General features: G+C 44.6%; 3 protein-coding genes and 1 long non-coding RNA gene across 4 annotated transcripts; 2 read left to right on the top strand and 2 right to left on the bottom strand.

The window, feature by feature from the left end:
* The first annotated feature begins 1,395 nt into the window (after window positions 1-1,395).
* On the top strand, window positions 1,396-4,516 carry LOC115252309 (m7GpppX diphosphatase-like). The gene is made up of 7 exons (XM_029847016.1): window positions 1,396-1,633; window positions 1,783-2,348; window positions 2,518-2,668; window positions 2,749-2,894; window positions 2,971-3,084; window positions 3,866-3,976; window positions 4,095-4,516. Exons 2-7 carry the CDS (start codon window positions 1,971-1,973, stop codon window positions 4,359-4,361), a joined length of 1,167 nt encoding a protein of 388 aa, XP_029702876.1. The 5' UTR covers window positions 1,396-1,633; window positions 1,783-1,970; the 3' UTR covers window positions 4,362-4,516.
* An 839-nt stretch (window positions 4,517-5,355) lies between these two features.
* LOC115252310 (uncharacterized) lies at window positions 5,356-6,515 on the bottom strand. Its single transcript, XR_003890717.1, has 5 exons — window positions 6,464-6,515; window positions 6,317-6,380; window positions 6,111-6,185; window positions 5,930-6,020; window positions 5,356-5,807 (listed from the first exon to the last, which is right to left on the bottom strand). It is a non-coding gene; the product is annotated as an uncharacterized lncRNA (long non-coding RNA).
* A 1,274-nt stretch (window positions 6,516-7,789) lies between these two features.
* LOC115252451 (MICOS complex subunit MIC60-like) lies at window positions 7,790-9,599 on the top strand. Its single transcript, XM_029847707.1, has 5 exons — window positions 7,790-7,879; window positions 7,951-8,073; window positions 8,169-8,300; window positions 8,443-8,572; window positions 8,699-9,599. The coding sequence occupies exons 1-5, from the start codon at window positions 7,790-7,792 to the stop codon at window positions 9,304-9,306; spliced, it is 1,083 nt and encodes a 360-aa protein (XP_029703567.1). The 3' UTR covers window positions 9,307-9,599.
* A 650-nt stretch (window positions 9,600-10,249) lies between these two features.
* On the bottom strand, window positions 10,250-14,540 carry ids (iduronate 2-sulfatase). The gene is made up of 13 exons (XM_003970090.3): window positions 14,340-14,540; window positions 14,082-14,218; window positions 13,825-14,002; window positions 13,562-13,650; window positions 13,004-13,204; window positions 12,034-12,204; window positions 11,843-11,969; window positions 11,605-11,769; window positions 11,382-11,488; window positions 11,123-11,239; window positions 10,766-10,876; window positions 10,570-10,689; window positions 10,250-10,503 (listed from the first exon to the last, which is right to left on the bottom strand). Exons 1-13 carry the CDS (start codon window positions 14,443-14,445, stop codon window positions 10,426-10,428), a joined length of 1,707 nt encoding a protein of 568 aa, XP_003970139.2. The 5' UTR covers window positions 14,446-14,540; the 3' UTR covers window positions 10,250-10,425.
* Window positions 14,541-16,519: the final 1,979 nt, after the last annotated feature.

Raw genomic sequence — 16,519 nt, 5'->3', positions numbered from 1 at the left:
GGAGCGTTAACAAGCTGCTGGCGGTCCGCCGACGGGGAAGGGGCTTCCAGTACCTGGTGGATTGGGTGGGTTACGGCCCCGAAGACCGGAGCTGGGTGCCCCCATCCTATCTCGCTGACCCCTCCCTCCTCGAAGACTTCTACCGGGAGCACCCGGATGCTCCTGGGCGGTCGTCCGGTGCCTCCCGTAAGGGGGGGGGGTACTGTTGTGACTCCTACTCTGGCCCCACCTCCTCCTGGGCAATCAGCTCAACCACCACCACCTGGGCCCTCTCCTGCAGCTGCACCCAATCCGCCCAAACGACTCTGCACCCATAAAAGGCCCCTATGCACTCAGGCCAGTGCTTGATCTTACTGATGTTTTTGGCAACACGTCCCGTGGACCCAGCATCTCTCCAGGCTCCCCAGCGACTCCCTGCGTCTCCCTGCGTCTTCCAGAGACTCCTCTGCAACCTTCCTAGCCCCTCTTCCTCTGACCTCTTCCTCTTCCCCTTCCTCGGACGGATTTCTCCTATCCTCTGGACACTTGGACTCCCCCACAGACTCTCGCCCCTGGATCTCGAACTTGGTTCGTCTGCCGCATCACGCACCTATAGTTTGTCTCGGCCTCTCTCATTTTGTTTCTTCCCTCCTGGTTTTTTTTGCTTCATTAAACCTTCAGAGTTTACTTTTTTAATTCCCGTGTCTGTCTGCCTTCTTTGGGGTTCCGCCACACTTGACCGCCAGTCCTCTCGAGCGTAACATTGTGTCTGTGATTCTCAATCATCTAGGTCATAAACATTGTGGATTACTTTATACATGAAAACGACTGAAAGAGGGTGGAAGGAAAGTAGGAGGCTTTTCTCCACGAATCCCTCCCAGGGGTGGCCGTAATGCGGGTTACTGTTGCAGAGGAGGAGGAGGAGAAGCGGGGGAAGAAGCGCAAAGTGCGAATGCAAACACAAACACGCTGCTCTTTTATAGAGTTTTAAGTGAGTGAATTTGTCACCGTCTTAGAATTAAACAACATGACGGACATTGTAGCTAAACGCAACGCCGGCCGTAAGAGACCCCAAACGGACAAAGACCCAAGTGAAACTATGGAAGGATCCGATTCCCAAAGTGTTCTGTCTAAGTTTAAAATCTCCAAAATTTTGAGGAAGTCCGCCAGGGAGAAAACCATGTCCATCCACGGAAAGGTAACGCTTTATTTACATCCCATTTCAATTGGAATAAACACTCAAAATCGCATTGGGGATTTTTAAACATAAAGGCACATTTCCGAGAAGTCGTATAATGAAATTTATTAGATATATATATATATATATATATATATATAATTAAAAAAATCCAATACACGGAAGAGTCATCACGTAGGAACCAACCAACCCGGGGAGGAAGCTGGGCAGACGTGAAGAAACTGCGGCTGCAGTATTTCAGGGTCCGGGACGCGCTCGGGAAAAGTGGCGGCTCGCCGGAAGAGAAGGAGAAGTTCGTGTGGTACGATGAGCTGGACGGAATCCTCGGATCCAGCCCAGCAAACAGAGCCAAGCAGGTCGTGGAGTCTTTTAAAGAGGAAGCACCCTGGACGCCCACATCAGCAGAGCCCACCGAGCTGTTCGAGTACACCGGTGATCGGGACGCGATCAAAAATGGTAAGTGGGTTTTTCTGGGTCTTATTTAACTCTGAGCCCTAATCAAGCGGTAATCTCTCATGATGATGGTTATTACGCACACAGAGGCATTGAAAAAAGGCTTTAACAGGCCATTGGCCTGTTTACAGTGACATGTTCTGTGTTGCCAGGAGATGAAGACTACCTGGAAGTTCATCCCGAAGAAGATGAGAGCACAACCAGCTCAGGGAGCCAGAGGCCCCAGCCAGAGCAGAACATCATCCAGTGGACGGTTCCTGGCGCCCAAGTCAGGAAGAGGAAACGCAAGGCCGATCGCTTGGAGAGTTTTTTGGACAGCTACTTGCAGCAGAAGAGGCGTATGGATGAGGCTGACCAGAAACGGCGCGAGGAGGAGAAAGCCGTGTTCGAGAACTTCATAAAGATGCAGCAAGAAGCGGAGGAGCGCCAGTTCCGAGCCATAACAGAGCTGCAGCAGGCCAATAGCCAGCTCCTACTGCACATGATGGGGACTCTCGCAAAGGCATTAATGCCCTCCTCAGACTCCCCACCGGCAGGGTGCACACCCCCAACCCTGACGCCGTCCCCGTTTGCCCGGCACCCTAACGTCCCCCCGGCAGCTACGGCCAACCCCCAACCTGCACCATCACCTCAGACGACCTCTAAACGTCCTGTAGCAGCAACAGCAAACTACCTCCCGGAAACAAGTTATTCTGCGCTTCCTGATATACACAAACAGGTCTTTGTCACTGGTCGACCCATAGGAAGGCTGGCAGAGATAATGATTTAAAGTTTTCCATGCTGACGCCCTTAAATCGGCATTTTTAGCAGCTAGCTTGTGTCAGCTGTGCCAGTTTCTGTTATTTTGAGTTGTTGGAAGAAGAAACTGATTATCCTGTTATTACCAGCTCGTTGACCAGGATGCTGTGGTTATTCTGGAGAAGCCTCCCATCACAGAGGACACCCTGACCGAGCTTTTCAGCGGCTCCACGCTGGCCTTGGACATGAAGAACGACATCTACAGCACTTACCGGCTTCAGCCCCCACCCCATCTAAACGGTACAATCAGAGAAATGAATAAAGAAGCCTTTTATCAGCAGGTGGAAATAAAGATCGGAAACAAAACGCTTGTTTTCTAGAGATGAAAGTGACGGTGGTGTGTCCAGCCACAGAGAAGCACTTAAAGAAATATCAGCGTCAGGAGAGCTACCTGGTGGAGGAGACGGCTGAGGACTACAGCTCCATTACTCTGCCCTACATCGAGAGTCAGAGTTTCAGTCTGCAGGTAAGTCCTGACATTTTCGTGTAGGTAAATCTCACGCCTCGCGGAGAACTCAAGCGTCACGTTCTACCCCAAAAAGTGGGTATACAACATCCTGGAGAAGAAGGCCGAGGCAGAGAAGATCGTCTACGTAGACCCAGACCCAGATGTTGGTTTTGTTCTCCTCCCAGACCTCAAATGGAACCAGAAACAGGTAACAGAATCCAAATGAAATCTGAGACGATTGACAATGGAAAAGCAAATTACCTCCGCTTCTTGATTTAAAAGGCTTTTGAAATTTTATCATCCGCACAAGCATTCCACATATAAACAACACTTTCATTGTTGAGCTAGTTTGGGTTCAGCTGCAGGATCCAGGTTATTCTGGGATTTTTTTTTTTACAGTTTTTAAATGGTCTCCTCAGACCAGAACTCATCACATTCTGCCACTCAGGATAAAACCTCACTAGTTTCACCAAACACCTGACACACCTGACTACCCTGACAGCACTTATGAAGTGACATGTTCTGTGTTGCCAGGAGATGGAGACTACCTGGACGGTCATCCCGAAGAAGAGGAGAGCACAACCAGCTCAGGGAGCCAGAGGCCCCAGCAAGAGCAGAACATCATCCAGTGGACGGTCCCTGGCGCCCAAGTCAGGAAAAGGAAACGCAAGTGACATGAAATTTTATCATCCGCACAAGCATTCCACATATAAACAACACTTTCATTGTTGAGCTAGTTTGGGCTCAGCTGCTGCAGGATCCAGGTTATTCTGGGATTATTTTTTTACAGTTTATAAATGGTCTCCTCAGACCAGAACTCATCACATTCTGCCACTCAGGATAAAACCTCACTAGTTTCACCAAACACCTGACACACTTGACTACCCTGACAGCACTTATGAAGTTTACATCTATCAAAGCAGATCTTCACATATATCAGAAATCTTTGCAGGGTGGTTTGAACTGTGAATTGTGCTTTTTTCTGTCAGGTTGATGATTTATACCTGATAGCCATAGTTCACCAGAAAGGCATCAGAAGTATCAGAGGGTTAACGGCAGAACATCTCCCATTACTGAAGAATGTCTTCCAGAAGGGAAAGGTGAGACAAAAGTGTCCTGGCCTTTGAGAAATGACCTCGAAACGTAGTTATTTTGGTGTTAGAGAGATCCAAAATGTACTGCCCATGCAGGAAGATCACCTGTCTTATTTTTCCTTAGGAAGCCATAATGGAGAAGTATGGACTTCCTGCCAGTAAGCTGAGAGTCTACCTGCACTACCAACCCTCCTACTACCACCTGCATGTCCACTTCACCATGCTGGGCTATGAAGCCCCAGGATGTGGAGTGGAGAGGGCACATCTTCTGGGAGATGTCATCCAGAACCTCCAATCCAACCCGGACTACTACAAGTCTCACACCCTCTCCTTTCCCCTGAGAGCTGAAGATGGACTGCTCACCAAGTTCAGAGAGGCTGGAAAGATTTAAGCCAGTGTTTTTCTGCATCACCACAAGTGTATTTTTGTCTATTTTTAATAAACCTGTAGTACGTCTTTGGGTTCTTTTTATACTTGAACTGAATATTGGCGATGACTGTTTATAACAAATGTGACAGCAAGATTAAATGTGACCTTGTGTGTTTCCATGTTGGTAAAGTTTCATTGAAAACATGAAATGGAAACTGCTGCTTGAGTCAGTTTCTCTGCCAACAACTCACTGCTCAGAAGATGAGCTCAGTGTTCTTTCCCAGACCATAATAGTCAGGACTGTCCTCCACCTGCTTATTCTGCACATATATTCATTTAAAAAGGGCCCCAAGAGATTTGACTGGGGGAAAAAAAACCAGGAATCCAGGAGAAATTTCTTTTAATAGAACAAAATCTCTTTATCCGATACAAACATCATTAAAGCACTTTGTTTTACAAAACATAAAATATGCATATTTGTGATTTAGTGCTCAACGAGGTTTACCAACAGAAGTTTTCCAACAGAAAATGATTCCAACAAAAACAGGTAAAATAAAGTCCATATGAAGAATCACCTCATCATAAAAGCCATATTTCCTCGACCATTTACACTTTTTTTTCAGTTAAAATCAAGAACGTCACTGATATTTCCTATCAGAGCTTTAAATGACTGCAGGTTGCCTTCAGGGAAATTAAAGATCAGTTGTAAATTCGACTTCATCCTGAATCTGGTCGTCACCTCAGCGGTGGAAAAGGCAGAGAGAGAAATAAAGGCATCAGTGTTTATCCACAGAAACAAAGGCACTGCATGGTGCTAATGCAACAGTTAAAGGACAGCAAGTTAGTGGGAAAAACCTTTATAAACCATATTTTATGGCTTAGCGTTGAGTTCAACGACTTTTGTTCGAGCAAGGAGAAACCGTGTAGCCACCTCTGAAAAGGTAGAGATGTAAAATGACACCTGAAATAGGTTTTTATATATATATTATAGCTCAAACTGACAGGAAAAAGAAGAGTGTGGACAGTTTGGTAGTTTTATTGATGAAATTGATCTAAAATCAGCATTATCTCTGACGACATTTGTGCAGGAGCTTTAAAGTTACGTTCACACGATGGAAGCACTTCTGACAGATTTTAACTTGTACCAGGAGGCCAAGTTAGGGAATATGTTCCATAAGTTTTCAAAAATGTAAAGATTTAGAGGTGACAGGACACACACAAAATATAAGAAAATCCAACATCTCCAAATTCAATATTCTTGTAGAAAAGAAAAGACTTGTGGTAAAATACAGTTTGGGAATTGAGGATGAATGGAGTCATCTTTGAGGCACGTCGTATTTGCATGATTTAGCATAGACTTCTAAAGGTCAAAGGTCAGCAGACACAGTGACTTAAACACACGCAAGATCCTTGGAATCCACAGCTGAGAGGAACAGCGGCTTTTCATTACCTTCAACTCATCAGGAAGCTGCAATAGTTTAAAAAAAAAGACTATTAATCAATCAGAAATAAATACATCGCTTTAAAATAACTGACTTTGGATAAAGGAAGAAGAAAAATACACAGGTAACCAAGTGCTTCTGTCTCTACCTGTATGGGTATCCGTGGTATTTTGCTCTGAAGACTGACAACAGCCAGCTAAAGAACACCATCACCAGGGCAATTCCTGCCACACACATAACTGCCACACACACACAAACAATATATCAATAGTTCGGGGCACAAAAGTCACATGTGTGATCATTTACGAGTTGCTGTGTGGGCAACGTACTTTTTCTCTTGCCAATCTCCAGGTCAGAGGAAGCAGCTTCACACAGCATCACCATTCCCATGGTAATAGCAGCATCTGACACAAAGGTCAAGGTCAACTCCCAAAACAACTACGGTTTAAGAATCGACCTAAAACTCCAACAAAGAGAAACCAAAAGGCCGGTGACCTTTGGGATAAAAAGTGTGAGGCCTTATAATCAAGGATACTGAACAGGAGAACGATGTGCGTCTCGGCGACGAACTGGGCTTGACTGCTGCCGTGGATATAACTCTGAAACACATTTTAAGAGCGTTCCCGTTGTTTAAATGATGCATTATAAAGCATTTCAGGTTAATCATCTGCATCCAGCTTACAATTTGGCCGGTGCTGGGGTTTTTGTGTGCGTAAGGAGGTCCTCGAATGTGAGGGGTCTCTGCCGAGAAAGTGATCGGCTGCAGGCTTCCATCCATCCAGGACCTGTATATCTCCAGGACCCGGAGGTGTGCAGGTCGGATCACGGCCGACCCTTCCCACCCTGGTCACGGACTGTTTTCCCCCCTCCCCTCAGGCAGGAGACTACGGTCCATTCGGACCAAATCCTCCCGCTACACAAACAGCTTCTTCCCCTCTGCCATCAGGCTGCTGAACACCAAGTGACTTGTCACTTAAGCACCACGTACAGCAGCCAGTCGGACTCACGAACAATACATTACTTTTGCATTGACCTGCACTGTGGACTTCTAACCTTAACTTAACTGCTGCTCTTGCACATTATAGGAATACACATTACCTATTCCTTACTATTATATATATATGTACCGGTATATATATATATATATGAGGGGAGGGGGGAAAACAGTCCGTGACCAGGGTGGGAAGGGTCGGCCGTGATCCGACCTGCACACCTCCGGGTCCTGGAGATATACAGGTCCTGGATGGATGGAAGCCTAGGTGTATATATGCCTACATATATATGCCTACGTATATATATATATACCAAATATGATTATTTATTTAGAATAAATATGAGACGAGAGGTTTAACTGCAAATGCATCTGCAAAGGCTGCATGTTCGCAACGTCATCAGGAGAAACAGAAGGAAATGAAAATAAATCCACCATGGCCAAAAACCATGAAGCTCAAGTCTGGAGCTCCACGTTCATCTGGACCGCTCAGGACGGAGCCATGAAGCGATGAATGTGTTTTGGTGTGGAAAATGCATGCTTATGCATGCTGTTTGATGCTCAGAGACATCTCACATATGCATGTTGTGTCATCTGTTCAATTTGCCAAATTGGTATCCTTGTGTATTTTTGTTACATCCAGAGGCTTCAGTAGAGGCAACACACATCATCTCAGCTATTAGTGAGGTCCCAACAGTCCCTGCTCCTTGTGATACAGAGGCAACAGTCAAAGGTACACAAACTTCTCTTGGGTTGGTGTCCATATGGTGCTCTGTATCCCATCATGATATCCTGGAAGCGTCAGATGTCAAGAGGAGTCGGTCTATGACATCTTCCCAACACGTGCAAAAATAACCCAAATCAGTGTGTTTAGGTGTATTTTTGGCATGTTTATTAATGCTATATATCTTTGTTTAGCATTATACCAGAACTAAAAATGAATGCTTACAATTTACACTGGAAAGCAACTGGAAGAATATTTATGAAACTATTTTTTTAATGTGGGACAGTGGCTAAATGGAGTGGAACATAGAACCTAGTGGAACATGGACCATAGAGGATAAAGTAGATAGTTATACTGGCCTAGGACAGAGGATGACTGGACAGGTGGGACAGAAAGGGGGGGAAATTAATGATTTAAAAGACAGAATACATTGACCTGTAATACTTTATAAGAGATAATAGATGGACTGGTTATAGTGGAACAGCAGAAACTAGAGCACCAAAAGTCCTTGTGCAAAACCGTCAATACTGCCTTGCAGCACGTCACGGAGGAGGCTCGCTTGGAGCAGGAGAGGAAGGTAAAAGGAAGGGATCTTCCTTTTATTCCACAGAGTATTAGAATGTGTCTCCTACTGCTGTCAGTGTGACAGGAACTGTGTTTGTGTGTGTGTAGCTGTCTGAGTTGAGGGAAGTGATGGAGGCAGAGATGAGAACTCAGCTCCAGCGCCAAGCTGCCGCTCACACCGACCACGTCTGTGACGTGATTAAAGTCCAGGAGCAGGAGCTGAGATCTGAGGCTGAACAGGTAATGACGAGTAAACTTGAATGATTAACATGTAGGCATCGACTGGCTTTGCTGCCGAACTAAAACCTGCTGGAGGTTGACGTAAAAGACGTGGCTCTTCTTTTTCTATTACTAATTTGGTCACCTCTACTGGTGTGATCAGGTCTTGAGCAGTAAGATGCTCGAACAGGAGACCAAATTCCGTCAGCTCAGCCAGGAGCAGCTGGATAACTTTACTCTGGACATGAACACAGCCTATGCAAGACTGAAGGGGGTGGAAGAAGCCATAGACAGTAAGATTTGTGCATCAACTGTTCTAGTGAATTCCAAAACACCTTTGTGATTAACTGTGCACCACGGTTGCTGGGACGTCTCCTGCCTCCTGTAACGTGGCACAATCTCTGGTCTTTCGCCTGCAGGCCATGTGGTTGCAGAGGAAGAAGCTCGTAAAGCTCATCACCTCTGGATCTCCGTGGATGCTCTCAACTACACCTTAAAGACTGCGGATGTTGAGGCCCCCACCGTGCCTCTAGAGGGCGCTGTTCGGGCTTTGAAAGACAGCTGCCCCAGTGACGATTTCGCTTTGGCTCTGTCAGCAGCCTTTCCTGAAGAATCCCTGCAGCGCGGTGTGTACAGTGAGGCTTCCCTTCGCGCCCGATTCAATGCCATCCGACCACTGGCGCGCAAGGTGGCCCTCATCGATGAATCCCATAACTCTTTGTACCAGTATTTCTTATCCTACATCCAAGCTGCGCTGCTGTTTGAAAAGAAAGAGGAAGCTCCACCTTCTCAGCTATGTAGTGAGGATTTAGACCCATTCAAGCTTCTGTCGTATGCAAGCTACTGTTTGGAGCATGGAAATCTGGAGTTAGCAGCTAAATTGGTGAACCAGTTGAGGGGAGAGGCCAGGAGAGTTGTGGAAGACTGGCTGACTGAGGTCAGACTTACTCTAGAAACCCGGCAGGTTGTCAGTTTACTGTCAGCTTATGCAAATGCAGTCGGTGTTGGAACCACCCAGGCTCCATAGACTGCTGCTGATCCCCTCACCCTCACAGGACCCCCCCCATCATACAGTAAGCACCTGCCTTAGGCTTCCGTTAAGTCACAGGAGCATCTATGTGGAGATGTCGTCACCTGGGATTCTATCAGGAAGTGGAGATGATTGGATAAAACAAGTTAATTAGTGTTTGGTTTTAAAAATCACTAAATCAATGCTTGCACTTAATTGTAAGGAAATATGTCATTAATGCACCCACCATTTAGTCTTGTACATTTTTTTTCCATTTGTCAAAAGTCGGATATAATAAATTATGAAAAGTGGTGCCGTTTTATTTTTGTTAGCAATAACACATTTTTAAGAAGGGTCTAATGAACTTGGGGCAGTAACCCAGGCCAGGACTCAGTCATGATCAAACCCTTGACATAATACCAACCTTTCGTTTGTTTAAAAGCTGACATGAGCTGCCTCAGTGGTCGAAACATTTTGTCTAATTAAATTTCTAAGTATTTATCCTTAAGACTATTAGATTTGGAACCATCTTAGAACCCCATAGTGTAGAACTTTTCCATAAGCATATCTAAAACTGAGTTTTCTCCAACCGTAAAACACCAACATCCTGGAGGGAATGTTTGGGTAATTTTGTAGGATTAATGGGGGGTCGTAGATCCATTAATCCATTAATGCTGCCACCAGCTTTGAGATCTAAACTAGCCACGAATCAGCCAGGAAGGCTGAGACTGAAGTATCCTGTGGCCCACACCTGCAAAGCAATTCTGTAAGAGGGTCTGTGTATCAGTGGCTCCCCATTTACTCCTGAAAAGGTTTCGCTCAGTTTCCTAATGACGTTTCCATTTCTGATGCTCTTTGTGATTCACCTTCATAAAAAAAACAAAACATGACAAACACATTGGCACACTGACATTTAAAATCTAACCTTTGTAAATCTCTAAAGTAGTGCGATGCCATCTTTAAAACAGACAGAGTCAGACAAATGTTTATTTGAAGTCTGAAGACAGTACAAAAAACAAACTAAATCCCATTATGATCCTTATTCACTATTAAAACAGGTTCTCTTTTCAAAAATGTGCAAACGATTTTCCCTTTAACCCTTGTTGTAATGCTCTCGTCCTTTTGTTCCATCCATGGTCACGCTGTTCCTCTCGTCTTCATCCCAGCTGTGATGTAGAGGAGCTGTTGTCTCATCTGCAGCTGCAGACTCGCAGTCTGACAGAAAACACAAGTTAATGCACAGCAAAAATAGGACATTTCCTCCAAACTCTCTGCACTCACGGTCAGGTTGGCCAGCTTCGCTACCATCTTGTCAGATATGAGCTGGTAGACATTGTGGTCTTCACCGGGGTCATCTTCCACCATGTAGAGCTCGCCAGCGTGGATGTCACTTGTATTCGGCTGCATCAGAATTAAACTTAAACAACCCATCCAGCACAAAACCAGGTGCACTGAGGAACGTGTGCGATTCGACAACCTGGAATGTAGTTGGGTTGAATCCCAGCCACAGCGTGAATCTGTAATTCCAGGAGCGTACAGAATAGCCCATGATCTTTATGTCTTTAAGGTCAGGAAGGTCAGAGTTTTCCTGCAAACAATTTTGCAGCGATGTTGAATTATTTTGCCAGTTTGGACCATTCGTACAGATGCCATCATATGGTCACCTAATTCTACAATACTAATATAGAACATAACACCATAAGGTGTCAATTTAAAAATAGCAGTTAAATCAATTGCAAAATATTTTCCTTACAAGAGCTAAATTAGCTTGTGTTTACATCGCTTACTCCATTTAAAAAAAAAAAACAAAGCAATTTATCCCCCCCCACCCCACCTGGGGTGAATCAGCTGGTCGAGGATACTGGCTAAAGGCAACATGTTCTCGATCCAATTCAACCGCCTCGTTTTGGATGTGGTGGGCCAGGTCGACTCCTTCAGTACAAAGACTCTCCTGGATGGAAGAAGAGTCTAACCATGAACAATTTAGCTCTGCACAGATACTCGCATACAGTAAAGATGAGACACGGCCGAGCAACGAGAACTCCGAATACTCATGATCCATTTACGATTGACTGAAAACGGTCATTTTGTACCTTGAAAGACAGCTCACCGCAAGGGTCAAGTTCTTCAAACCCAACCAGGCTGGTGAGAGTGGGAAACACATCCACCAGCTCCACCACGTTCTGGCTCTCTCTTCCATCTGAAGAACAACAGCATATTCTTGGATTCAGGAACCCTTGACGCTTCTTACACATATTCAAGTGTTCATTAAATTATGGTAGATTTACACACATTTACACCAATAACAGGACTCACTCTGAAAACTAAAGGCTTTTTTGTTGAAGACGTCAATAAATGGGAATGTTGAGTTTTCCTGTGGATGACTGGTGACACCCGGAATGTAGAAAATGAGGGGAACGCGCGTTGCCACCTCAAAATTAGAATATTTAGCCCATTCTCCGTGTTCTCCTAATGACCATCCTGGAATGTGGAGAGGAATTTTAAAATCAGACGGTGACAAAGTTCAGAGCCTCACATACAGATAGGATTGTACCGTGATCGGAGGTAAACACCACCAGAGTGTCTTTACTCATATTCAGCTGATCAAGAGCACCGAGCAGCCGACCCACTTGGGCATCCATGTAAGACACAGCAGCAAAGTAGTGCTGACGGATACCCAGCTGGAGGAGAGGACAGGACATTACACAGGACACGGCAGGTTTCAGCCAGCCTCCATCAGCATACCTGAAAGTCTTTAGGAACTGGGCCATATGGGAAGCTGATGTTGAGCTGTTTGACGTCGTCTCGCTTCCTAACATCTGTCCAGGGGTTGTAGGCCACAGGAGGGAGGAGTTCGGGGACGATGGGGTCAGGGGCCAGAGTCATTTTCTCGATGGGATACAGACTGAGGTACTCCTGCAACACAGCATGGAAGACCTGCAAACCTCCATGTAACAGGATGTGTCAGCTGACCCAATTCTATCAGCAAACAGCAACCACCAAGGCATCTTTGACCACTCTGATGGAGTTATGGTGCAACCTCAGATGGAGGAAACTGCATACAACAACTACTGGCCTGGTTCTTTAGTCTGTATGGGAGAATTGCTAAAAAGAAAAGACACTTCCGATAAAAGCTCAAATTCTCGCCTTTAAGCCACTAGAATAGACCCTAGATGGACCACACGGCACATGAGCATCACCACATCAGCTCTGAAGCATGTTGCCAGCAGCGTCTGGCTCTGGGGATGCTGCTCATCAGCAGGTCCTGAAAGGCTTGTAAAGGCAGAAGGGAACAGGACTGTGCAACACTACCAAAACCCTGGAGAATAATCTAATTCTGTCTGTAAGAGAACTCAATCCCGTCAAGAATTTGAGGCTGGAGTGGGAAAGAGGTTCCCATGACTGATGCCTGAGCACTTTGACAGCATCCGAGATGGTCTTTAAGGAAAAAAATAGAGAATTGCTGTAGTGTCCAGAAGTACCAGCTCTATTAAGACACTCAGGGCTGTGACTCAGGGCTGGACAGGTCCAAAGGTCAGCTAAGGAACATGACACCATCAAAAACCAAGGGATTCTTGTATTCTGTACCTGATCTATTCATAACCAATGAGACAGCTGCCAGACATCTGCACCTAATACTGCCATTCACAATACATGTGTGCTATAGACAACCTGTATTTCCATCCAACATCCGAGGGGTTAATATGTTCTCTACCTGTGGTATCCTGAAGGGAATGTGTGGTTTGTGAAAACCCACAGCCAAGAAGAATGGCTGGGTATTTTGCACTCGACCCTTCAGCAGGCCGATGGCCTCCTCCGTGCTCTCCAGGTCAGGGAGCGTTCCTCCGGGCTGCTCCGTCACATTCACGGCACACAATAAATTAGCATGGAGTTGCCCATCGTCTCCTTTACACATCTGGAAACAAAGATCAAACACCTTTAATTCACAATATTTAGACAACACAACGCAGGCAATAACCACAGTAACTTAAAATTCACATAAGATTTCAAATTCTGTTTTCTACAACAATTAGTTGATTCTCATAGAAGCTCGAGTAGCTGTATAAAAAGAAATTCTACAATATCTTTGAAGCACAAAGTCATCATGCAGGAGGAAATCCATCTTAAAAAGGACAAGTCACTGATAAAAATAGCTAACAGAACTGAGTTGTTAGATTCGTAAGCTGTTAATTACTGTTTAGTTTAAATACTGCCCATTTAATACTGTAAAAGAAAGGCTCAGTGGCATTAACAGTATGTACGCCGCTCCCACCTTTTGCTTTTCAAAATGTAAAGAAGCTGGGTGGTAGGGAGGGATGGACCAGCTGTAGGGGTAGTCGTCGGTGTGGTTAGATGCAATACCTAGAGGAAAATAGGCAACACAAAGACTGATAATCTAGGATGGTGAAAGAAACGCAGTAAACACACGTACATAACAAATCTGCATGGTTCAGCGATCTGAATCATCAGGATGGCGCCGCTGAGGGAACTAAAACCAGCCCAGCATTAGTCAAAAACACCTCAAAATAACCTTACCTGGATGAAACACCTTGCCAACAGACATTGTGAAGTACCCTTTGGATTTAAAGTACTCCGGTAGAGTAGTGTAGTTCCCAGACTGGACCCTCCAGTAGGTTTTGAAGTCATAAACCCGGGTTGTATCTGGTCTGCGACTTGTCAGCATGGAGGTCCGGCTGGGAGCACACACAGCTTGCTGCGTTGCAGCAACACAAGAATCAGGGATTTAAGCCTCCTTGGAAGGATACAGGAAAAAAGACACATCCAAGACTCACTTGTGCATATGCATTGAAAAAAACGTGACTCTTCGAAGCCAGTTGGTCAATATTTGGGGATTTAACTAGCGGGTCCTTGTAGCAGCCCAGTGATGTCCGCAAATCATCTGCAATGATGACAAGGACATTCTTCCTCTCTGCAAACAAACAGTTTATTAAGGACGATAATCAATGAAAGATTCAAATGGGAAATAAATACGCATTCATATTAATCACATTTTCAAACGTCGCCGACGTTTAAACTTGTTTCAACTATACCTGCACTGGCATCTACAAGACCAAGTGAACAACGAGCCAAGAGGACGAACCAGAACTGCACATAAATGTTCATTGTAGAAAAATCCTTTAGTCTTGTTAGTGACATAAATTCGCAAACACTCCCCCAAACCAAATAAATCTTTCTGTTTATGTCAACAAACAGGCGTGTTGCCGCCCTCTTTAAATACCTTCCTTGTTAGTGACGCCATCGCAGGCGACTCCTCTGATTGGCTAAAACAATTAGTAAGGCCCGCCTTCACACCGCGATTGGAATGGTTCAAATTTGTGTCAGTCACGCTTTATTGATTCGGGCATGATTGATGCTTGCTGATATTTTAACTGGATCACATTATATTAAGGGTCATTTTAGTATTTTTTAAAGACTTTTTTAAGAAGACGGGGTGAATAAAAAAGTAAATATGTGCCTTTAAAAATAAACCATTGAATAACCCTTGTGTCTGTGATTGTCAATCATCTAGGTCAGGGGTGGGGAACCTCCGGCCTCCGGGCCGTATACGGCCTACGAGACCATTTCTACCGGCCCGCAACGCAATAAGATTTTTAGATTTTATATGTGCACTTATACAGTGGGACCGTTCGCTAAACTCCGCGAGCTGCGAGTAGCAGCGGTAGCGTATTTTTGCCTTTCGTATCGTGAAATTTCTTTCGTAACAAGATGAAATATTTTCCCGTTTTCTGAGATAAAACAGACGGTTATGTTATGTCCGAGTCAAGGTCAGGGTCAGTGAACACAGCATGTGATGTACGTAGTGGGCTGGACCAGGGGTCGGCAACCCGCGGCTCTGGAGCCGCATGCGGCTCTTTAGCGCCGCCCTAGTGGCTCCCTGGAGCTTTTTCAAAAATATGAAAATGGAAATTGTTTTAATATAATTTCTGTGGGAGGAAAAACGTGACAAACTTTCTTGAAGTTTTCCAATGCTGTATACATGTGTATAATAAATATTTAATTTCAAGATCTTATTATAATGGAAGTTAAACTTAAAGCGTCATCGTACAGCAGAGTGGCCACGTGGTGCGTCATTCTCTCCAGGATGCGCTGCAGGGAAAATAAACATTTCATCATGAATGCTCATTATGTATTTGTAGCCTACTTATCATTTGGAAAGTAGACTAATACAGCTAATATAGACACTTACAGCATGTGTTGCCTTTATTATAAGCCCTATATAAGGCTTTTAATTTTTTGCGGCTCCAGACAGATTTGTTTCTTGTTTTTTTGGTCCAATATGGCTCTTCCAACATTTTGGGTTGCCAACCCCTGGGCTGGACTGATTGACACGGACGAATAATGCCTAGCGAAACACGCTAAACTCTATGAGTTGAAAGGACAGATGAGTTTGGATAAAATTAACGCTCTTCGCCGGAGTTTGGAGGCTCAACAAGCAGCTTTCACACGACCATGTACCGAATATTACGCGTGCAAGTTTTGTGGTGAGTGAATTAATAGCCACGAAGCTGAAACCTCACGCCGAAGGAGAGTTCGTGAACGCGCCTCGTAGCCGCCGCTGAGGCGCTCGCGCCGGACAAAGTAAAATTGTTTCAAAGCGTGAATTTGTTTTCGTTAATAACTACTGAACTAAGACATATATTGTTATGATTCCAGTGGCTAACGGTATGTTTTTATGGTCAAGGAATCTAAATATGTAGTCAAAGTATATGTGGGACTAATATTTATGGTGGAAATCACAATATGCCAGGAATTGTTGCGCTTGGCGGAGGTCTGTGCTCTCCGAGTGCTTTCTAGTTGTTGTTATTATTATTGTCTATCTTTCTTCATTTATTTTCTTGATTATCTTGTTGTATTGCAGTTTTTGTGAGTAGAGGCCTCGAACAGGCCCTTACGGGTCTCTTGCCTCAACTCTGCACCTCTTTTTATTGTTTTGTATGATCATGAAAACATATTTTACTTGTCATTTTATTCTATTTTTTTGGTGACTTTATATGCATGTGTGCTAAATAAATAATTCAAACTCAAATGCAGCAATCATGAGACTTAGTAACACAGTGGTTATAGACTTTTTTTTTTTTTTTTTGCATCCCTAGGTATGTGTTCATAATAGTATGGCCCTCGGAGGACTTTATAAAAATTGAAATGGCCCTCGATATGAAAAGGGTTCCCCACCCCTGATCTAGGTCATAAACATTGTAGATTACTTTAT

This window comes from Takifugu rubripes, chromosome 14, assembly GCF_901000725.2.
Source record: "Takifugu rubripes chromosome 14, fTakRub1.2, whole genome shotgun sequence".
Lineage (NCBI taxonomy): Eukaryota > Metazoa > Chordata > Actinopteri > Tetraodontiformes > Tetraodontidae > Takifugu > Takifugu rubripes.
The sequence above is the reverse complement of the archived record's forward strand: the minus strand, read 5'-3'. Positions and strand labels throughout refer to the sequence as shown.

What these genes read in the sequence shown, in the direction of transcription:
- LOC115252451 (XM_029847707.1), top strand. Translation starts at nt 7,790, where the DNA reads ATGGAGTGGAACATAGAACCTAGTGGAACATGGACCATAGAGGATAAA. An exon ending in TGAGATCTGAGGCTGAACAG is followed by an intron (nt 8,301 to 8,442) that starts GTAATGACGAGT and finishes TGGTGTGATCAG; the next exon opens with GTCTTGAGCAGTAAGATGCT. An exon ending in GGTGGAAGAAGCCATAGACA is followed by an intron (nt 8,573 to 8,698) that starts GTAAGATTTGTG and finishes TTTCGCCTGCAG; the next exon opens with GCCATGTGGTTGCAGAGGAA.
- ids (XM_003970090.3), bottom strand. Translation starts at nt 14,445, where the DNA reads ATGTCACTAACAAGACTAAAGGATTTTTCTACAATGAACATTTATGTG. An exon ending in TTCCCTTCAGGATACCACAG is followed by an intron (nt 12,205 to 13,003) that starts GTAGAGAACATA and finishes GCTGTGTTGCAG; the next exon opens with GAGTACCTCAGTCTGTATCC. An exon ending in AAAAGCCTTTAGTTTTCAGA is followed by an intron (nt 11,489 to 11,604) that starts GTGAGTCCTGTT and finishes GTTGTTCTTCAG; the next exon opens with ATGGAAGAGAGAGCCAGAAC.
- LOC115252309 (XM_029847016.1), top strand. Translation starts at nt 1,971, where the DNA reads ATGGATGAGGCTGACCAGAAACGGCGCGAGGAGGAGAAAGCCGTGTTC. An exon ending in TTCCTGATATACACAAACAG is followed by an intron (nt 2,349 to 2,517) that starts GTCTTTGTCACT and finishes TGTTATTACCAG; the next exon opens with CTCGTTGACCAGGATGCTGT. An exon ending in GTCAGAGTTTCAGTCTGCAG is followed by an intron (nt 2,895 to 2,970) that starts GTAAGTCCTGAC and finishes TACCCCAAAAAG; the next exon opens with TGGGTATACAACATCCTGGA.